This window comes from Doryrhamphus excisus, linkage group LG11, assembly GCF_037039965.1.
Source record: "Doryrhamphus excisus strain RoL-2023G ecotype Guam linkage group LG11, RoL_Dexc_Guam_v1.1, whole genome shotgun sequence".
Taxonomy (NCBI): Eukaryota; Metazoa; Chordata; class Actinopteri; order Syngnathiformes; family Syngnathidae; genus Doryrhamphus; species Doryrhamphus excisus.
This window is the reverse complement of record NC_136367.1, coordinates 12860645-12883742: the sequence shown is the minus strand read 5'-3', so window position 1 is coordinate 12883742 and position 23098 is coordinate 12860645. Positions and strand designations below refer to the sequence as shown.

Here is a 23098-nt window from a genome sequence, read left to right as displayed (position 1 = left end):
GTGTATCCGTGGCGATGGTGTTTTATGAAGGATGTTCATGAATCGAGAGAGGCCGACTGACGCTCTTCTCAGAGTGTGTTTACACGCAAATAAAGACGTGACCACGTGGAAAACACTTGACTTGTCCTCAGGGTTCTTATTTCTTGGTACCTCAAAAGTACTATACCTGTATACTGGGGTCAGTATATACAGTAGTGTGCATCAAAAAACACAATTATTGAATTTTGATATGGCTGGGTACTAAAAGTGTTCCAATATATGTAGAAACAACACATAGAAAATATTTTTCCAATACATGATTATTTAGGGGTGCCACCATACATCTGTTTTTGTGGAATAAAGTGGTGAACAGTTCAATGGAGATGGAGATCAATGGAGTTCAATGGAGATTTGAGGTACGCAAAGACTGCAGCTCAACAACTCTCAGGTGATATTTATGTTTTTGTTGGTATTCATACTCCTATTATATATTACTACCAAATGTGTGTTTTTGTCTTTGTAATTTGAATGATTTGTAGTCATATTTATAGGTATTTAGTGCTCATTGCCTTTACTGTAGCTAACATTAGCGAGCTACAGTTTGCTAATGACAGCTAATAACTGAGCAACCCTAACATCAAACATCAAAATTCAATAATTGTGTTTTTTGATGCACCCTATTGGATATACGTACATTATTACTACCAAATTTGTGCTTTTGTCTTTGTAATTTGAATGATTTGTGGTCATATTTATAGGTATTTAGTGCTCATTGCCTATACTGTAGCTAACATTAGCTAGCTACAGTTTGCTAATGACAGTTAGCTAATAACTGAGCAAGCCTAACATCAAACATCAAAATTCAATAATTGTGTTTTTTGATGCACCCTATTGGATATACGTACATTATTACTACCAAATTTGTGGCTTTGTCTTTGTAATTTGAATGATTTGTAGTCATATTTATAGGTATTTAGTGCTCATTGCCTCTACTGTAGCTAACATTAGCTAGCTACAGTTTGCTAATGACAGTTAGCTAATAACTGAGCAAGCCTAACATCAAACATCAAAATTCAATAATTGTGTTTTTTGATGCACCCTATTGGATATACGTACATTATTACTACCAAATTTGTGGCTTTGTCTTTGTAATTTGAATGATTTGTAGTCATATTTATAGGTATTTAGTGCTCATTGCCTATACTGTAGCTAACATTAGCTAGCTACAGTTTGCTAATGACAGCTAATAACTGAGCAAGCCTAACATCGAACATCAAAATTCAATAATTGTGTTTTTTGATGCACCCTATTGGATATACGTACATTATTACTACCAAATTTGTGGCTTTGTCTTTGTAATTTGAATGATTTGTAGTCATATTTATAGGTATTTAGTGCTCATTGCCTCTACTGTAGCTAACATTAGCTAGCTACAGTTTGCTAATGACAGTTAGCTAATAGCTGAGCAAGCCTAACATCAAACATCAAAATTCAATAATTGTGTTTTTGATGCACCCTATTGGATATACGTACATTATTACTACCAAATTTGTGGTTTTGTCTTTGTAATTTGAATGATTTGTAGTCATTTTTATTGGTATTTAGTGCTCATTGCCTCTACTGTAGCTAAGATTAGCTAGCTACAGTTTGCTAATGACAGTTAGCTAATAGCTGAGCAAGCCTAACATCAACAACAGTAATACAGAGTAGACAGTATTACTGATGCTTCATATTTACAATAGACTGAGCAATTAAGTTTGAAGTTTAGTTAATGTTCTTATCCCTGTGAGTTTGTAGTGAGTTTGCCAGTAGAGAGAGTTTGTTATTTAAATGTGTTACTATTGCCCCTTGCGTTTACAATAAAATAAAAAACTAAGTGTTTTAACTTTACATGTATGTCAAATATCCCTCACTGCTACATAAAATTCAGGGTAAGGCCATGTGAACATGTCCCATTTACCGCCATTCATTTTGTCAATAGGACAAATGAACGGAGAATCTTCAAAGTTGAATTCTGAGGAATACCCAATCATGTCCAAAGAGAAAAAATATATTTACTTTAATAACCCTATAGAAAATGATGCTGTATAGAAGTTCATTGTACTCAACATTTCCAGGTCAACTTTTTGGCAATTAGACTAGAAATTGCACATTTTCTGAAATTTTACAAAAGTGAGGTGGCACCCCTAAATCTCAATGGATTTCCTCAAAACTTTGCAAAAGACATTTTTATGTTCATTAGAAAAAAAATGGAATGCCAGACAAATTTATATTATGAATGTAAAATTTCCCATTAAAATTTGATGCAGGGCGGCACGCTGGTCTAGTGGTTAGCACGCATACCTCAGAGCTAGGAGACCAGGGTTCAATTCCACCCTCAGGCATCTCTGTGTGGAGTTTGCATGTTCTCCCCGTGCATGCGTGGGTTTTCTCCGGGTTCTCTGGTTTCCTCCCACGTTCCAAAAACATGCTAGGTTAATTGGCCACTCCAAATTGTCCATAGGTATGAATGTGAGTGTGAATGGTTGTTTGTCTATATGTGCGCTGTGATTGGCTGGCAACCAGTCCAGGATGTACCCCGCCTCCCGCCCGAAGACAGCTGTGATAGGCTCCAGCACCCCCGCGGCCCTTGTGAGGAAAAGCGGTAGAAAATGAATGAATGAATGAAATATAATAATATAATATAATATACAGTATAATTATCGTAAATGCTCCAATTAATGACACTATTTAGTTAACTACAGAAACAGTGGCTGTAGATAACCTCCTGTTATAGTTTTTAACTCCACAGGAGCAGCTTTGTCTGGCGCATTGTACTTGGTGGACTATTGTTTACTATTGTTTAACAAATCATATACACAATAACACATCAGCATTGTTCATACTGACCTAGCCGTCACTTGAATATTTAAAGGGGACCTATTATGCTTTTTCCACTTTTCTGACCTATAAAAGTAGTTAGAATGTTCTATCCTCGTGTTGAACCATGCCAACGTTTCAGATAATGAGGTTTGCGCATTTGGGGGTGAGCCCTGAAATAAGTTTGGGATGGTTCAAAACACTCGGTTTCAGAGGATGTTCTAACAATGACGGTTTGTGATGTCACAAAGTGCCGGGCTTCCTTATATGGGCATGCGCCCACGACCCTTGTGAGGAAAAGCGGTAGAGAATGAACGAATGAACAAACATTATAAACATATTTGGATCATCAGTAGCCCTTGTCCACGCACTTAATTAATTAATTATGTATTAATTTATTATTAATTAATATTTTTAATTAATTAATTATTAAATAAATAAAATTCATTTAAAAAAGAATAATGATGGGATTGATTGATTAGAAAATGAATGAATGTTAGCTAGTGAGGATGCGTATAGTGACGCTCGACTGCTTTGAATGTGAGTCCACTTCATGTATCTTCTCTTAACTTCTTTTTACACTTGTATTCCACCTAAGCACATGCATGACTTGCAGCCATGATGCAAATCATTGACTTCAAACATTCCCTTTTCCAGTTATACAGTTAATAAATACACTTTTAGGATGGCCACGCTAGGAAAGATGAAATCTAGGAACATCATTTCCTACGAGAAAATGTGCTAAATCCAAACAAATTGGAATGCTGTAGTATAACATCATCCTTGATCTTAATCTCACAATTCAGTCTACCGGTTCCTGATTTTCTTTGAACTCATCTCATCTTCGTCATCACTCCGCCCAGCGTCTGGCAGCCGCTCGGATGGAAGGCATTGAGGACACGCAGCAGAAACCTTTAAGAGACCACAGAGTCCCATGAGGGACACCTGAAACGCCAGCGCTTATTCTACCAAATGACCTCATGTCAGGTCCCTTCATTGCGTTTCATCAGGCAGCGACACTTACATTTATGTTGTGTTCAAGAAGCGTCGCCAAATAATTATTCTTCAACAAACAACAAACTAAGGCCACAAATGTACCACTTCCACACGAAAGAGGAGGATTTTTTTTCACTATGTCAACAGGTACATAACCGACTGCCGCTGCTCTAAGCATGGCAATCAACAAGTTTGTTTATACTAAATTTTTAAAGGGTTTAAAACTGAAACGGGGACAACAAACTAAGAGGCCACAAATGTACCACTTCCACACAAAAGAGGAGGATTTTTTTTCACTGTGTCAACAGGTACATAACCGACTGCCGTTGCTTTAAGCATGGCGATCAACAAGTTTTTTATACAAATTTTTTTAAGGGTTTAAAACTGAAAGGGGCACAACAAACTAAGAAGCCACAAATGTACCACTTCCACACGTAAGAGGAGGATTTTTTGTTCACTATGTCAACAGGTACATAACCGACTGCCACTGCTTTAAGCATGGCAATCAGCAAGTTTGTTTATGCTAAATTTCTTAAACGGTTTAAAACTGAAACAGGGACAACAAACTAAGAGGCCACAAATGTACCGCTTCCACACGGAAGAAGAGGATTTCTTTTCACTATGTCAACAGGTACTGCCGCTGCTTTAAGCATGGCAATCAACAAGTTTGTTTATGCAAATTTTTTAAAGGGTTTAAAACTGAGACGGGGGACGACAAACTAAGAGGCCACAAATGTACCACTTCCACACGGAAGAGGAGGATTTTTTTTTTACTATGTCAAATTCCTTTTTGACTCCATTCAGTGCAAGTTAAGGTAATTTAATGTAAGGTAATGTCCCATCAATGTAACATGACTGATGCCTTGCAACCAGAATACTACATACAGTATATTAAATACAGTAGGAGTTTACATGTTCTCCCCGTGCATGCGTGGGTTTTCTCCGGGTATTCTGGTTTCCTCCCACATTCCAAAAACATGCTAGGTTAATTGGTCACTCCAAATTGTCCATAGGTATGAATGTGAGTGTGAATGGTTGTTTGTCTATATGTGCCCTGTGATTGGCTGGCCACCAGTCCAGGGTGTACCCTGCCTCGTGCCCGAAGACAGCTGGGATAGGCTCCGGCATACCCGTGACCCTAGTGAGGTAAAGCACAAATTCCTCTAACACTTAAAAATACACAGTGCACTAGAACGCCTCATCAGCACAGCGCTTAAAAGGAGACAGATACAGAGTTGTTCATCCTGTGTCGATTAAAGGATTGAAAAAAACACCATCATTCTTCACTTGGAGATGTTTGTTGTGTGCTGTTTGGTCGTACGATCACCGAAAGAAAACATTTTGGTAAACTTTTTTGTCGAAAGGCACAACGCACGAAAACCAAGACCCAACTGTATGTTTTTATTCAATTGACTTCAGGACATTTTTTTTTAAGTCACGTCGGCTGGCATGAGTTCAAATCACAGAAGAATGATTTATTTTGTAGCCAAATCAAAGCTGCTCGTGGCAAAGCAGACAATCCACAAGATTATGATGTAGACACACACACACACACATGCACACACACACACGCTCAGATGCGATACCTGACACCGGAGGCTTTTAATTCCAGTGTAAACACAAATAGTCTCCCAGACAGCTATCAATTATGGATGCGGCTAATTGAGTTTTAGCAGCTCAGGGGTCACTCGCAAAAAGCCTGAAACCAAACACACACACACACACATACACACATTCGTATTGACTTGATGTGCATTGAAGTATACTATCAGTATTTTGTGTTATAATATTGCACGGTAAAGTCTTATCATTTCTCTCTTGGCCAAAAAGGTGAATGGCACGTTCAATGTCACCCTGGAACACAAAACACCGTAGCTTAACATCACTGCTAACAACACCATCACGCCAAGAAATGTTGTATTTCCAATAAGGCTGTCAAACTTACCGCATAACGGAGATTTCCTTTAATGGTACTACTTTTTTTTTGACGAGCAATGTAAGTGCGCACGTCCTGTTTGACCCTCAAACGAGGGTGGGATTGAACCCTGGTCTCCACACCATACTTTGAGGAAATTGTTCCCTATCCGTGGGTGAACAATTACACAACCCAATATTGTTCACCTTTATGAATTCTCACATAGCACTCCCCTTCAGTAGAAGGTGCGTTCAAGGACCGTCAGAAAATACACTGCACGCATTAAACATGCAAAAATAAAAATTGGGGGTTTCTAATTGTATATTATATGGCCTATATTTCCAAAATTCATTCATTCATTTTCTACCCCTTTTTCCTCACGAGGGTCCCGCGACCCGGGTGCTGGAGCCTATCCCAGCTGTCTTCGGGCGAGAGGCGGGGTACACCCTGGACTGGTGGCCAGCCAATCACAGGGCACATATAGACAAACAACCATTCACACTCACATTCATACCTATGGACAATTTGGAGTCGCTAATTAACCTAGCATGTTTTTGGAATGTGGGAGGAAACCGAAGTACCCGGAGAAAACCCACGCATGCACGGGGAGAACATGCAAACTCCACACAGAGATGGCCGAGGGTGGAATCAAACGCTGTGAGGTCTGCGCGCTAACCACTCGTCCGCCGTGCCGCCCATTTCCAAAATTGATAACCCTTTACATAACATTTGATGTAATTATACAGCCCTACTAAAAACGTATTTCTAGCTTTGATGAAGTGTGATTAATTATGAGTTAATGATGAATGAAATGTGATTAATCCTGATTAAATATTTTAATCGATTGACGGTCCTAATTATCAGTGAATTCAATGGAAAACACTAAATGAAACGATATAAAAAGCTAGAACGACACCCCCGAGTGGAGCGTGGACCTCCCCCAAGGCTGAAAAACAAACAATACTGTGGACCTGCAGAGTTTAAAATGGATTTGCACCAAACTTGAATTGTCCTTTACCCCACGTTAGCGAGTGTTTACATAATATTTAATTTAATTTTGGTTTATATTTACTTGATATTATTACAGCAGACCTCCACCAAGGCCACATTTGGATCAGAACCACCTTCACGGACACACTTCCTCTATGTGTGGGTGTGCGCATGTGTGTGGAAGGATGAGGTTGCAGGTGTGGGGGTTGAAGTCTGGATCTGATCCGCGACTAAAAGGACTGTTTGTTTTAGAGCTGACGAGCACTCGCTTTAATCTGGCGCTTAGCCTCCTCATCCTCAACCTCCCCTTCATCTCAATCGTATCAAACTCTCGGCATCCGCTCCCCACATAACCACCCCCCCACCCTCTGTATCCCTCCTCCCCAAGTCTCCATCCTCTTTCCCATTGCGTCATTCCGGCCCTGTCAACTAACGGCTTTATTCCATAGCCTTTTTGGTGCACTTGAACACATCAACATGTTCTTGTGTAATGCATTCACTGACCTTACACCTTCACGTCTTTTGTGTGTGTGTGTGTGTGTGTGGGACAATGGTGAGAGTGAAACAGGATGATGTTATTGCAGAGGATGAGGGTCACGCTGCAGGTCTTAAGGGTCAAATCCTGTTAGCGGTAAAAGGGATGGAGGCTTTGGAGAAGCTACTGTCTGTTCCCGACAAAGTGTGTGTGTGTGTGAGTCTGTGGGGCGTTGCCCAGTCTAGCACATTTTAGCCAAGGTGAAACTTAACACATGTTCAAATAAAACGTTTGTGGAGCATTGTGTTCCGGTACTGCTCTAGTTTGTGCAATCAGCATTGTTCTCCGTATGGCCAACATGTGTCATTCCGATATTTTGCTGATGCCACGCTTGGGTAAAAAAAAAAATTCTATGTGTGTTGTGAAAGAAATGTAAGACTTATGAATGTGGCCCGCACGACACTAGTTTGAGGCCCCCGTCTTGGTATGAAAGTTTAATGTCAGTGCGACCCGCGCAAGTTTGATATGGATGCTGTATGGTATCATGTACCCAGAAAAAATTATTACGTTTGATAAATGTTCATGTTAAAGGTTAAATAACTGTTAATAGTTATCCTCCCTATCCGTGTGGAAGTGGTAAGTTTTTGGCTATTTAAGTTTAAAGGAAATAACTTGAAGGCTACCGTTTAGGTCGCTAGCTCTCTAGTGTGCGAGTTAGCATGTGTCTCAAGACCCTGCAGTTGCGCAATATGTTGTAAATAAAAAGAGTATAAATGTGACTATAGTCGTGTTTTGTCATGTCTACAGGGCTCTAATAATGCTTTGTTCATTTTAATCTGAAAAAAATAATTTGTCTACCCACCAACTATATGTGGTTTCTTAAGTTTTTATTATTTGCCGTTTTATTATTATTATATTTATTTATTTATTACTGATTGATTGATTTTCTTTATTCTTGATTTGTTTATTTATTTTTCATCTTATTTGTGTAGAAAAATAAAAATTAAGATATTTGAGAACAGTGGAATGTTTTATCAGAGCTTTTATTGTAGAAAATTGGAACCAAAGCTTTTTAAATTTTTTGTTTTTAATATTTTTTTTTTTTGTTGAAAACCTGATGCGGCCCAGTCTCACCCAGACCCGAGCTCCCAGTGGCCCCCAAGTATATTGAGTTTGAGACCCCTGTATTACATAGTAGTACATAAGAAATACTCTCACTGTACAACCCTGGTAACTGATTCGTTAATGTCATGACCCATTTATTCATAGAATGTTTATGTTTTTGTAACATTATTCAAATGAATTAGCTGTATAATTTATGTAACAACTGCTTTATTTTTCATTTGTTGTTGTATTTATTTTATTGACATCTTGACATTTGATGAATTATATGTTTACTTCATGATTGTTTTTGATCGTTCCCAGGAATTTCTTTGCATAGTAGTTGCTAGAATCATACACTGGTTTTGACCTTGTCTGTCTGACTGTGGGATAGATGAGTGGGGTGGGGTGGGGGTTTGTTAAGAAGGTGGGGGTGTTCCAAGAGGAGACCTTTTAAGATCGTCTTCATCCATCCTTCAGTCCTTTCCTCACTTTAAGCGGACCGCCTCCTCATCCTTCTTCATCCTCAGCTTCTCCTCTCAAGGTAACTTTGAATTGTTTTGCAACGTCGGCACACAAACTGTCATCTTTTGTTGTGTTTGCAGGGATTACTGCAACTTTTTTTTGCACTTGTATTGACATTTTGTGTCAGCACAATTGAATTGTCTGCGCTTTAACGAGCCAACACATCTGTCAATAAAAGAAATGTCACAGTGATAGACTTTTTATTCATTTTTTCCCAAAGTATCCTGATCCGTCTTCTTTCCAAAGGGCGAGCCAGCAGTAAACAGGGAAGAAAGAGGTAACTCATTTGAAGTTTTTTTTTTTTTTTTTTATAAAAATATTGGTTAAACAGTAGGGCTGGCAAATTATGAATACATTTAATCAGATTAATCACAAGTTTTGAAATTAATTCATGAATCATGCAGCAATTTGTACATCTGCATTGAGAGTTGTGCTGTGCTGCCGTGTGCTGTCATAACAGAGAGCAGTGCTTGCTGTGGTGCACATGTGTTAAATACAGACAAAAAAATTATGTAATTAATTAGATCAATTAGTTGCCACTGTTTGCGCATTGTTTTTGACAGGCTTATTCATTAAATAGACAAGTCAGGAAATCATTTTATTATTTAAAGGTGTGTCATAGTCGTTTTTTTTGTGTGGATTGTGTTGGAATTTGTTATGTTTTAACATTTTGTTCCAAAATATTTTTTAATAACGTTGTTTGTTTTTAAAAACACTGAGGGCAGCACGGCGGTTGAGTGGTTAGCGCGCAGACCTCACAGCTAGGAGACCCGAGTTCAATTCCACCCTCGGCCATCTCTGTGTGGAGTTTGCATGTTCTCCCCGTGCATGCGTGGGTTTTCTCCGGGTACTCCGGTTTCCTCCCACATTCTAAAAAAAAAAACATTGCTAGGTTAGGTGCAGATTCTGGAAAATCTGAAAAGCTTTGTGTGCTGGTTATTGTGTGTAGCTGCTCTATAGGAGTTCACAACTCAATACAAAGCATCCAAAAATGAGCATAATTGGTCCCATCTAAGAGGTTTAAGTGCAAAAAGAAGTTAATAAGTGTTGATAATAGTGCAAATTGTTAGCTAGTGGGTCGAGTGGTTAGCACGCAGACCTCACAGCTAGGAGACCAGGGTTCAATTCCACTCTCGGCCATCTCTGTGTGGAGTTTGCATGTTCTCCCCGTGCATGTGTGGGTTTTCTCCGGGTACTCCGGTTTCCTCCCACATTCCAAAAACATGCTAGGTTAATTGGCCACTCCAAATTGTCCATAGGTATGAATGTGAGTGTGAATGGTTGTTTGTCTATATGTGCCCTGTGATTGGCTGGCCACCAGTCCAGGGTGTACCCCGCCTCTCGCCCGAAGACAGCTGGGATAGGCTCCAGCACCCCCGCGACCCTTGTGAGGATAAGCGGCAGAAAATGAATGAATGACCACTGCAGGATGTCCATTGGAAACATGCTGTTTGTTTACTATTGTGTACTTCTAGTTTATTTGTGTATTCCTTCAACATCAGAATTTCTTTGAAACTACATTTCTCCTTCCTCAGATGCAGTGCAACTTCTCAGTAGGACATTTTTCATCACCTTACTGGACCAGAAGTAAGTGTTTGTGTTTATTTCCAAACCTGACACTAAATAAATGCTTGGATTTGTTTTTTTAACTTCTTGGCTTCACATTTGGTTTAAAACTGAACCAGATTGAATCCTCATTGTCTGGATTGCACATTTGGGGTACTGTGAACAGAAAGTGTAAAATACAGTAAAAGCTCCAATGAACACCTATTCACTTCAATTGTGTAGTAGCTGGGTGTGTGGTCTACAAAAGATAAAAATAACCGCCAGGTTTTCTCAATACCATCGGGTCAAAACAGATTTGTATTAACAGTTGTGGCTGTAGGCAACTTCCTCATCTAGGGACCTACGTACGTATGTGTCATGATAATTTTTCGGGCCCTTTGCTGAGTTGTGGACTCCTACACGTGATAACCAGCACACAAAGCTTTCTAGTTCTTTCAGAATTTGCACCTATTCAGCTGTATTTCTTTGGATTTTGTGGTTCCCGTGAAAACGAGTGTTTTGAGCCATCCCAAACGTCTTTCAGGACTCACTTCCAAATACGCAAACCTCATTATCTGAAACTTTGGTATGGTTTAACACCAGAATACAACATTCTAACTACATTTATAGGTCAGAAAAGTGGAAAAAGCATAAAAGGTCCACTTTAACAATGAAATCTAAAACATTGTATACAGGGGGGGCGGCACGGCAGACTAGTGGTTAGCGCGCACACCTCACAGCTAGGAGACTAGGGTTCGATTCCACCCTCGGCCATCTCTGTGTGGAGTTTGCATGTTCTCCCCGTGCATGCGTGGGTTTTCTCCGGGTTCTCCGGTTTCCTCCCACATTCCAAAAACATGCTAGGTTAATTGGCCACTCCAAATTGTCCATAGGTATGAATGTGAGTGTGAATGGTTGTTTGTCTATATGTGCCCTGTGATTGGCTGGCCACCAGTCCAGGGTGTACCCCGCCTCTCGCCCAAAGACAGCTGGGATAGGCTCCAGCACCCCCGCGACCCTCGTGAGGAAAAAGCGGTAGAAAATGAATGAATTAATTATATTAATAATTAATTAATTAAGCTGTTTAAATAAAAAAAACATAATTGCCAACTCCATTCATTCATTTTCTACCGCTTATCCTCACAAGGGCCGTGGGGGTGCTGGAGCCTATCCCAGCTGTCTTCAGGCAAGAGCCAACTCCAATTAACTCGCCTGAAGACAGCTGGGATAGGCTCCAGCACCCCCCGCAACCCTCATGAGGATAAGCGGTAGCAAATGAATGAATGAATATAGACCAGGGGTCAGCAACCTACGGCTCCAGAGCCGCATGTGGCTCTTCAGCCTCTTTGTTGTGGCTCCCTTTGCAATGCTCAAATATTTGTTTTAACACCCAAATGAGGAAAATATGCATCTTTTGAACAAAATCTGACTTTCAGTGAGGCCGTATACTAGCAAGAGTACTTGATCAACTCCGCTTTTTCTCTACTTTGATATCCCAAAATTCCCTCAATCAAAATCTTGGGAGACTCGCAAATTGCTCTGGATGTGAGCATGTTGCTACACATTTCTTAAGGCGTGCATGGGGAGAACATGCAAACTCCACACAGAGATAGCCGAGAGTGGGATTGAACTCGGGTCTCCTAGCTGTGAGGTCTGCACGCTACCCACTCGACCGCTATGCAGACCCTATATTCTGCTGTTAAATTATGTTTCGCGGCTCCATTCTATTTTTCTTCAGTGAGTGAGGGGGTAAAATGGCTCTTTTGATAGTAAAGGTTGCCGACCCCTGATATAGACAAACAACCGATGGCCGAGGGTGGAATTGAACCCGGGTCTCCTAGCTGCGAGGTCTGCGTGCTAACCACACAACTGTGCAGCCGAATGAATGAATTAATGAATGAACAATATTTTCTTGTATCGATCCCCCAGCAGTGTTGTTCCCCGACTGGGCCTACAAGCCATCCTGGTCTCCAGGTTCCAGGCAGGTCCAGCTGTGGCACTTCCTGCTGGAGCTGCTGGGCCGCGGCGAGGGCGGGGCCATCGGCTGGGGAGGTGAGTGGGGCGAGTTCGTCATCCGTGACCCCGAGAGGCTGGCCAGGCTGTGGGGGGAGAGGAAGGGTAAGCCCCACATGAACTACGACAAGCTAAGCCGGGCACTCAGGTAGACGGATAATAATCCTTCATCTTATATATGAATATGAATGAAGTATGTTCTTAATATGATTGTTCTTCTTACACGTAGATATTACTACAACAAGCGTATTCTGCACAAGACCAAAGGCAAAAGATTCACGTACAAGTTCAACTTGAGCAAACTCATCCTGGTCAACTACGCGTCTCACCTGCCTCCATCTTGTCATCAGGTTATCATCAGCTCATCTCACACACCTGACAGATGCTACTGCGTCTTTAAAAGCACAAATTATTACAATGATTATCATACTTACAAGCAGAATAATACTCATTTTTATATTGTTGAAATATAGCATTTATAAATATGCTTTATCTCCTGGATGTATTTATTATTTATTTATGATTATACTTGTCATTATGATCCAGTACAAAGTACACTTTTTGTTTTATAAACATTATAAACAGGTTGCATGGTGGTTGTGTGGTTAGCACGCAGACCTCATAGCTAGGAAACCAGGGTTCAATTCCACCCTCGGCCATCTCTGTGTGGAGTTTGCATGTTCTCCCCGTGCATGCGTGGGTTTTCTCCGGGTACTCCGGTTTCCTCCCACATTCCAAAAACATGCTAGGTTAATTAGCCACTCCAAATGATCCATCGGTATGAATGTGAGTGTGAATGGTTGTTTGTCTATATGTGCCCTGTGATTGGCTGGCCACCAGTCCAGGGTGTACCCCGCCTCTCGTTCGGGGACAGCTGGGATAGGCTCCACCTTCCGCGACCCTCGTGAAGATAAGCGGTAGAAAATGAATGAATGAATGTAAACACATGGGGCTGCATGGCGACTGAGTGATTAGCACGCAAGCCTCACAGCTAAATGACCTGAGCTCAATTCCTCGGCCATCTCTGTGTGGAGTTTGCATGTTCTCCCCGTGCATGCGTGGGTTTTCTCCGGGTACTCCGGTTTTCTCCCACATTCCAAAAACATGCTAGGTTAATTGGCCACTCCAAATTGTCCATAGGTATGAATGTGAGTGTGAATGGTTGTTTGTCTATATGTGCCCTGGGATTGGCTGGCCACCAGTCCAGGGTGTACCCCGCGTCTCGCCCAAAGACAGCTGGGATAGGCTCCAGCACCATCCGTGACCCTTGTGAGGATAAGCGGTAGAGAATGAACGAATGATATTTGGATCTTCAGTACCCCTTGTCCCCTTACTTAATAATTTATTAATTTATTCATTTATTATTTATTTATTTATTTATAATTTATTTGTTAATTTGTTAATTTGTTAATTTGTTAATTTGTTAATTTGTTAATTATTTATTATTTATTATTTATTATTTATTATTTATTATTTATTATTTATTATTTATTATTTATTATTTATTATTTATTATTTATTATTTATTATTTATTATTTATTATTTATTATTTATTATTTATTATTTATTATTTTATAATAATTAATAATTATAATTACTCAATTAATTAATTAATAAAATTCATTCAAAAAAATAATAATAATGGGATTGTCTTTAGATGCTCTTGCACCCTTCACCAAAATGTATAAAATATGTATAAAAATATGAACTAACAACTTTTTATATGTGATTTTCTTAAATGCAACTTTTGTGTTGATGTTCATTAGAAATGAAACTCTTGATATACTTTTCAATTTGAATCTGTAGAAAAAAAATATAGATATTTTTAAAACCCACACACATCTCCATGCATCCACTCATGCATCCTCCAGCTACTCCAGAGCCGCCATCTTCCCTTCAATCTCCTCTCTAATGAGGGTGGTCTTCCTCTGTGTGGGACCCCTGGATCAGCCATGGACACAGGTAACCAACACGGGTAATAACCTTTTTCATACTTTGTGACTAATGGAGGTCTCATTCTGCTCGTCACAACAGTGGTCCAACCCCGGCCTCATCCATTTTTGCTCCCATGCTGCCTCCCTAATGCCATCCCATCTATGCAGCTTCTCCACAGTCCCTCGCCCTTCATCTCAGGAGGAACCAGCCTCCCTGGCTTACACCCTATCGCCTCCTCTGCCCTCCACGCCAACGAGTGGCTCGGCAAAGGTCATGTGATGAACTGAGACTTGGACGCTGTTTACCGGAAGGCAGCAATTAAGAGGAGGGAGGGCTGTGATGGACAGATGGGTAGGAGGGGGGGATGTTACTGCAACAGATGGGATGTGAAAACACTTTTATTTTTGTAGATTGTTGAAATAGTTTTGAGTTTTGTGATTCAATTTAGTGGGACAGATGTTGTGTTTTATTTATGTATGACTTTGTTTTCTGTCAGCACTTCAAGCCACAGTAAGATTGCACTTGTAAACAACAGACGACGTGGCGCTTGCAATAAAGTATTTAACTTACATTACTCTGTTCTGTGTGTGTCGTTTAACTCCCCAGATAAATACATTATGCGCCCGGTGACATTTTATGCCTTTTAAATAAAGTTTTCACTCCGAGACAGCAGGTGGCAGCAGCGCCTTTGATTGGTCGCTTTTGCTTAACTGCAGAGATGCGTTAAAAGAAAGATGATGACGCTGTCGTTCTTTCAATGTTCAACCACATAAACCCGTACATCAAAAGTACATTTTTTAATCGTCTTTCGTTCTTTGTTAAAATTGTAATTATTAGGACTTGATCGTCTTGTCAGTAAGCATTGATCTTCATAGTGTTATGTTGATTTGTCTAATTTGAATTGTATCGTGCTAAATTTAATGAATAACTATACAATAAGTAATGTCTCCTTAACATTAGTATATTATATTAATGTATAAGCATTAACAAATAGCCTACCATATTGTGCTGCTGTATGAAAACAGCCAAATTCCTTATATTCACTTTCCCCGTACTACAATCTCCTCACATTGTCTCTAGACGATCTTTGAGGAAGCTGTCATTTTGGCGCCGAATATTCCAAGTGGTTCGTCAAACCCCAGCGCGGGAGTTGTGTCTCTTTGGGCTCCTTGTGCGGGTGTGTTGTTGTGGATTTATGTACGGTCATAACACATAGAAGCCCCTGTCGCCGCAACCATTCCATCGTCGGTGGAAGGAAGAGTTTGTCTACATCAACATGCAACGCAGCATCGCGTAAGTTAGGAGGGCATGTTGTTTTTTTTACGTGCTAGCTTGATTGGAGGGTGTAGTGTTAGCTTGGGGATGCATTGCTTTTTAAGCTAGCTTTCATTTAACAACAAAGGATGTGTTTTGGCGGGAGGTGGAATGTCCTGGAGTTTAGTTTATGGTGCTTGTGGCTGCAGCTGAACTTTTCGTACAAGCTGTGCCTAAGTCGGTTTATGTGGTGCGACATGACGTCTTTAGCGCCGTGGGACGGCTCCTCCAAATGCGGCCGACCAGTGTGTTCTCCATTGAGTGGAAGTACATCCCAAGATTCTTTGCGCACTTCCGTCCAGCCTTTAAAAACATGTGTGCAAAACCGGAAGAAGCGTAACAACATCTTTACATAATTTAAATGTGACATAAGTGTGTTTTTTGCAAGATCTGAAATCATTCTAGACTAAGATGCTTATGGCCTTTACTGCTCCACCACAACAGTCCACGCTTACTTGTTGTTGCAATTTAAAATGACTTTTAATGTTGTACAGCACTTTCTGCTTGCTGTCGTTTATTCTTCCAGATCTTTCTTTCAACCCAAAGTGAAGGACAAGGATGTCCAGAAGAAAGCCAATGATGAATCAGTGAAAAAGTAAGATTTTGTTTACATACTGCAAATTCGGCATGTTTATTATTGTGGCTTGCAGTGGTGTACAACTGCACTACCTCCCACTGAGAACTGATTTTATGACACTCATTTTAGTTTTGGCTGCTGGTAATTTGGCTCTATGTGGCCGCACAGAGTACACTGTTCAACTGACTGTATGAGTGGAAAACTGTCAGTAAAGAGTGGAAGCTCTAATTATTTTTACTGTGTAAGTGTGTGTGAATACAGCATAATTATATTACTGTGTATGTGTGCGTGTATACAGGATATACATATACACACATATAATATGTGTATCTGATGACCCCCCCATACTATAAATGACATCTACTATAATAGTGTGCAAAAGGTTATAAAGTTATAAAGTAATGTCTAAAGCTTTGGGACTCCAGCAAGTCACAGCGAGAGCCATTATCCACAAATGGTGAAAACATGGAACAGTGGTGAATCAGCTGGCCAACCAAAATTGCCCAATTCATCCATGAGGTCACAAAAGACCCCACAACAGCATACAAACAACTGCAGGCCTCGCTTGCCTCAGTTAAGGTCAGCGTTTATGACTCCACCTTAAGAAAGACACTGCGCAAAAACCAAAAAATGGCCTGCATGGCAGAGTTCCATGACCGAAGCCACAGCTCAACAAAAATAACATGAAGGCTCATCTCAATTTTGCCAGAAAACATCTTGATCTCCAAGACCTTTTAGGGAAAATAGTTTGTGGTCTGACAAGACAAAATTTTAACTTTTTGGACCATTACATCTGGGGTAAAAGTAACACCACATTTCAGAAAAATAACATCATACTAATAGTAAAATGTGGTGGTGGTAGTGTGATGGTATGGGGCTGTGCTGCTTCTGGACCTGTAAGACTTGCTGTGATAAATGGAACCATGGATTCTAGAATATCCAGTCATGTCTAGTTCATGACCTCAAGCTGAATCCAACTTGGGTTCTGCAGCAGGACCCAAGCAGGACCCAAGATTCAAAACACACCTCTGATTGGCTGAAGAAAAACCAGACTTTACATTGGCCTAGTCAAAGTCCTCACTTGAATCCCATTGAGATGCTGTGGCATGACCCTAAAGAGGTGGTTGATGCTCAAAAACCCTCCAGTGGGGCTGAGGAAGGGGAGTCCGACTTGTTTTTTTACACATTTGTGCCGGAGTGTTTAAGTTTTTTTTAAAGTTTTTGTTGGGAACATTCCCTACCATTACTCGTGTTGGCACCTCGAATGACTCTGCTGAGAACTCTGTCTTAATTCAGGACAAGGGAGGTCTGAACTTACCACATCAACAAACTGTAAGGAGTCGACAGCCGTTACAAGGCTAGCTAGCAAGCTTTTAACCTCCATAACCTCCATAACATCTCGGAACCTTCGTGGTTGACATTCCGGGTTGTAACATCGAGCGGTGAGAGACTATATTAGCTATACCAACGAACACTAGATATCGAAGACGGTCGTAAAAGCCAGCTAACAACGGTCGGTGTTGACAAGGCGTTGCTTAGCAACCACAACTATGCGGAGATCCAGGGGAAGGGTTCGCCCCGCGGACAAAATAGTAAACCTCTCAGCCCAAGTACCTCGGACAAAAGCACTCTGGACAAAATTATAGACACGGAGAAAGTCTTCAAAGATCCGCCGCCGATTCCCACCGGAAGATGAGCGAATTTAAGAAACAATGCAAGCAGTTGATGTTTGCTAAATACAAGGATGAAGAGTCTTGAACCAGTCATGATGTGCTATATATATCACTATATTGACACTTACTATGGTACTCATTATGGCATTGGATGCTCATATCATCTCATACTTCAGTATGTGACAAAAAAAAACAAAAAAAATCCTTAAAACTATATTATGAAAGCAGGAAGTGAACAAATGTAACAGTTAGTGATTGTAAAAGTACCAGATGGAGGGGTAGGATTTAATAAGCTTTGCTTCTTCCTACTCCTTTTGGACATGTGGAACTGTGAACTGATTATGGGATGCACTCAATTGTAATCTGATGCATATTCAAATGAAATTAAACCATTAACATTTTGAGGGCTCTCATTTGTTTTTCTTGTTGCAGCTAGCGAGTTTACTAGCTATAGTTATCTGTCGAGCTACTGGTCCAAGGACGCCAAATATTAACCACGTTGACATTTTGTCTTTAAAACACACAAGCAATCAGGTTTGTTTGGAGCTGGTTTTTGCCTCACAAGGAAGCTGCAAATGCCTGTCACGGTTACAGGGCCCGTGCTAACTTGCTAACGTGCTAAAATATCACTTAACCTTGCTCTTGATCTTTCCGCTGTGATTTTGAGTAGCTCACCAAGGAATATTTGCTTCGAACTGCGATTCAGTAAGGGACGACTATTATGTTTTATTAATTTTTAAAAAAAGTTTAATTAGTTTTAACAAAGTTAACCACTCTCTTGGTGGGCCGTTTTAATGGTGTGTCAACCGGTGAGTATGATGGCCGACTGGGGCAATTGCGCAGCAATGTACAAAAACACTCACAACACAGAAATGCTCCAAAACACGCACATTCGTTCTTCAACAAAGTAAACAATTGTTTTTGTGTTTGTGTGGACTGCCAGGCCTGTCAAAAGCCCGCTCAAAATCCAAAATGGCGTCCAGGAAGGGGACTTGTCTGTTAAGAAGGTCCTCAAGCGCAGCCGACAGATTCTGGACAGCGATGACGATGACGCACCAGAAGTGAAAGAGCAAGTAAACGCCAAGAAACAAGAGGATCAACCGGTCGTGAAAACAGCAAAGGTAAGAAAACCAGTTGTTCCGTCTGTACATGCGTCCCTAAACAAGATATTAAAGAATCTTCTTTGCAATTATCAACAGGATGACGTCTTTAAGGCCGTCCCCACCCCGTTGTCTCCCCCGCCATCCTCTGTTACCCCCAAAACCCCGAGCACTCCCATAACCCCGGCCTCCTCCATATCACCGGGCACCCCCAGATCCATAGCACCCTCCCCTGGTGGCATCACCAAGCGCAAGACAGGTCAGGAACCGGCACACAATTTCATGTTTCAGAAACTTTTGAACTGTGTTAACCCTCCTCTTGTGTTGGGGTCGGCACTGAACCGTTTTACATTTTAATGCATAAAAAGAATGCATTAAAGGGTCTGGGTGAGACTGGGCCGCATCAGGTTATCAAAAAAAAACAAAAACAAAAAAAAACCCACATTTATTAAAAAAAAAAAAAAATTAAAAAAACTTTGCTTTGGTTCCAATTTTCTTCTAGAAAAGCTTTGATAAAACATTCCACTGTTCTCAAATATCTTACTTTTTATTTTTCTACACAAAATAAGATGAAAAATAAAGAATAAAGAAAATCAATCAGAAAATCAATCAGTAATAGATAAATAAATACATAAATATAATAATAATAATAATAATAATAATAATAAAACGGCAAATAATAAATTATTACAACATATTGCGCAACTGCAGGGTTTTGAGACACATGCTAACTCGCAAACTAGAGAGCTAGCGACCTAAACGGTAGCCTCCAAGTTATTTAAGTAATTTATGAATATGATTCTTTTGAGGTTCATTTTTACCATTTTTGGTAATAGAAATGGAGGTGTATAGTGACAAAAAAGGCCTCCAATGCCCACACCAAAAGTATTAAAACCAACATTTCATTGGATGAGGAAGCCTAAGAAGGTAACCAAGACATGAGAACCAAATTTGATGGTAACTTATTGTTTTTAGTATATTTTATAGCTGATTTAATACATGGGTCAAACATAAGCACAAACATTAAAATAAGAGACAATACCAGAAAGCTAACACAAGAGGAAGGTTAATGAAAACAGCAGTTCCTAATTGCAACACCTTTTTAGCAATAGTTGCTAAGAGCCATCACATAACCCGGAAGCGGAAGCGAAACTTGGTGATGCAAGTGAAAAAACCCTTGTGGACACATTGGAACCTTCACATGCAATAAGAATGATAACAATAAGAAATGAAAACCTTACCGTACGGAGTTTTAAAATGAGTTATGTTGTGACCTTTTTTGAGCCACTGACTGATCCAGTCATTGTATGTATTTACGTTTTGTTTTTGTTTTTGTTTTTTTTAGTAAGAAAGTATTTAAATGTTTATGGTCTTGTGACATGAGTCGCAGGCTTAGCCACCGTAGACTGCTTTAAGAAGAAATATTTTATTTATTTTGGTGCAGATCTGGATAAAGACTCATTTTACAAACACAAGGTATTTTTTGATGGAAGTCTGATCTTCTAAGTAGCACTTGTTGTAAGATAGATAGATAGACTTCCTTTATTGTCATTGCACAATAACACAGCAGCGACATTGCTAAAGAAATGTTGTTGCCTGGCTCCCGTATAATAAAAAATAATAATAATAATGTGGAGAATAAATAGATGACATCAAATATGAACAACAATGTACAGCGTAAACAGTAAATTGCACAAATAATTTAATAATTTGGAATAAATAATAATAATTTAAAGTTTTGCGTGTGGGTAGAGGGGCTTATTTGGCATTGAGCAGTCTGATGGCCAGGGGGAAGTAGCTGTCTCTAAACCTGGTTGTTCTACAGCGGATGCTGCAGAGCTTTCTCCCCGCGCCAGGCGAGAAAACAGTCCATGCTGGGGGTGTGGGGGGTCAGAGTAGATCCAATGGGCTCTTGATACACAGCGGCTGTTTGCCATGTCCTTAATTATTCCTATTTGTATTATTGTTTTCAGAGTACATCATATGAAAAAAAAATGGTCTTTTTCGATGTTTTTCCACTGTTGGTGATTCTGAGCGCTCCCGATTACATTTGGACCGTGAACATAAAGTAGAATCGTTAAGGTGCCCTAAGTGGAGCGTCTTATATTTTTAATGGCAGGAAGATAATGTTCACTGCTCGGCGCCAAACTGTTTCCTTCTGATTCCTTCGTTTGACTCGTCCAGTTTGTTGTTTGATGCCTGCTGTGTTTAAGAGTGGCGTGTTGCTGCACGCATGAAAACATTCAAGTGATGTTGTTACTGTAATTTGTACATAAATTGTCTTCCGTTAAGTCTCGGGCTCATGTGCGGTTCTTGCATGCCGGAGCTCAGTTATATGAATATGGCTTTGAGATGACTTTACTGTTAATTGCTGTTGCATGGATACTATACAAATCAATTGGTTCATATTTTTCATGACAAAACATAACAAAAGTGTCCTGGTGCTTATCATGAAGAGGAGAGTACACACTATATAGTCCATAGATTCACCTTTTGTTCTCCGTTCAGCGAGGAAGATGTTCCCCAAGAGGAAGCTTGATGAGAGTAGCAGTGACGGCCAGAAAGACGAGGCCGAAACCAAGAAGCCGGAAGGTCAGCAAAGCAAGCGAGCCCGAGTGGAGGCCAGTGTCGACAACCCAGGTGAGACTTCGTCTCGTGACTGCTTTGGGCCTCATTGCACACGTTATTGTTTGTATTTCCTGTTTCATAGTGCTGCGTATCATGACGGACGGGCCAAATATGACTGATACTTTCATTCACTGTACAGCAGGGGTCTCAAACTCAATTTACTTGGGGGCCACTGGAGCTAGGGTCTGGGTGAGACTGGGCCACATCAGGTTTTCCGAACCCCCCCCCCCCCAAAAAAAAACGCATTTATTAAAACCAGAAAAATATACAAACTTTTTCAGTGCTTTGGTTCCGATTTTCTACAATAAAAGCGCTGATAATATCTTAATTTTTATTTTTCTGCACAAAATAAGATGAAAAATAAATAAACAAATCAAGAATAAAGAAAATCAATCAGTAATAAATAAATATAATAATAATAATTAAACGGCAAATAATAAAAACTTAAGAAACCACATATAGTTGGTGGGTAGACAAATTATTTTTTTCAGATTAAAATGAACAAAGCATTATTAGAGCCCTGTAGACATGACAAAACACGACTATAGTCACATTTATACTCTTTATTTACAACATATTGCGCAACTGCAGGGTCTTGAGACACATGCTAACTCTCAAACTAGAGAGCTAGCGACCTAAACGGTAGCCTCCAAGTTATTTCCTTTAAACTTCAAAAATCCAAAAACTTACCACTTCCACACGGATAGGGAGGATAACTATTAACAGTTATTTAACCTTTAACATGAACATTAATCAAACGTAATATTTTTTTCTGGGTACATGATACCATACAGCATCCATATCAAACTTGCGCGGGCCGTACTAACATTAAACTTTCATATCAAGGCGGGGGCCTCAAACTGGTGTCCTGCGGGCAACATTTGGCCCGCGGGCCGCGTGTTTGAGACCCTTGTCGTAAATAGTGTGTATAATCCAGCGATTTTCCCCCAAGTCACCAGACTAAATCCTATCTATCCATTGAACACTGACCGCTGAAAAATAAGCGAGTGTAGGCGTGTTGTGCACATGTGCAGTGACAACTTGGTCGTCACGATTTTCCATCATGGAAAACACTCAACAAAAAAAGCATATGATGCCGCTTTCAATTTAAAGGCGATCAATTTGGCTGTCATAGTAGGAAAGAAGGGCTGCTTCGTGTCAGCCTGGCATGAATGAATGAATGAATGAATGTATGGTGAGACGTTGGAGACGGCAACATAAAAAGCCAACGCAAAGCAAGAAGACAGTAAAAGCTTTGGGCCAGATGGGCCGAACTAGAAAACGTCAATACACAGAAGAGATGGACGAGGTGTTCCACTTTATAGCTCTGACTAAAAGCCAAAGTAATCACTACCGAAAAGAAGACTTTATAGGTGGGGCATCGCCATCGTGGTGTCTCAGATCTATGGGATGAAAAGATGAAAAGGCTATCAGGGCATACACAATGTTGTGTCAACAACTCCCTTCCGACT

At 40.2% G+C, this 23098-nt stretch overlaps 2 protein-coding genes across 2 annotated transcripts in view; both read left to right on the top strand.

Annotated features, from left to right (window-relative positions):
• The first annotated feature begins 8755 nt into the window (after positions 1–8755).
• LOC131137639 (ETS domain-containing transcription factor ERF-like) lies at positions 8756–12819 on the top strand. The gene is made up of 6 exons (XM_078794687.1): positions 8756–8859; positions 9061–9117; positions 10376–10427; positions 12315–12546; positions 12628–12748; positions 12802–12819. The coding sequence occupies exons 3-6, from the start codon at positions 10376–10378 to the stop codon at positions 12817–12819; spliced, it is 423 nt and encodes a 140-aa protein (XP_078650813.1). The 5' UTR covers positions 8756–8859; positions 9061–9117.
• Positions 12820–15407: 2588 nt separating this feature from the next.
• Positions 15408–23098, top strand: part of lig1 (ligase I, DNA, ATP-dependent) — a 57420-nt gene continuing 49729 nt past the window's right edge. The window contains exons 1-5 of the mRNA XM_058086570.2: positions 15408–15627; positions 16175–16243; positions 18842–19019; positions 19098–19257; positions 21507–21638. Coding sequence (XP_057942553.2) covers positions 15611–15627; positions 16175–16243; positions 18842–19019; positions 19098–19257; positions 21507–21638 — 556 coding nt within the window. The 5' untranslated portion in view covers positions 15408–15610. The remainder of the gene's footprint in view (positions 15628–16174; positions 16244–18841; positions 19020–19097; positions 19258–21506; positions 21639–23098) is intronic.

What these genes read in the sequence shown, in the direction of transcription:
- LOC131137639 (XM_078794687.1), top strand. Translation starts at nt 10,376, where the DNA reads ATGCAGTGCAACTTCTCAGTAGGACATTTTTCATCACCTTACTGGACC. An exon ending in ATCACCTTACTGGACCAGAA is followed by an intron (nt 10,428 to 12,314) that starts GTAAGTGTTTGT and finishes TCGATCCCCCAG; the next exon opens with CAGTGTTGTTCCCCGACTGG. An exon ending in AAGCTAAGCCGGGCACTCAG is followed by an intron (nt 12,547 to 12,627) that starts GTAGACGGATAA and finishes TCTTACACGTAG; the next exon opens with ATATTACTACAACAAGCGTA.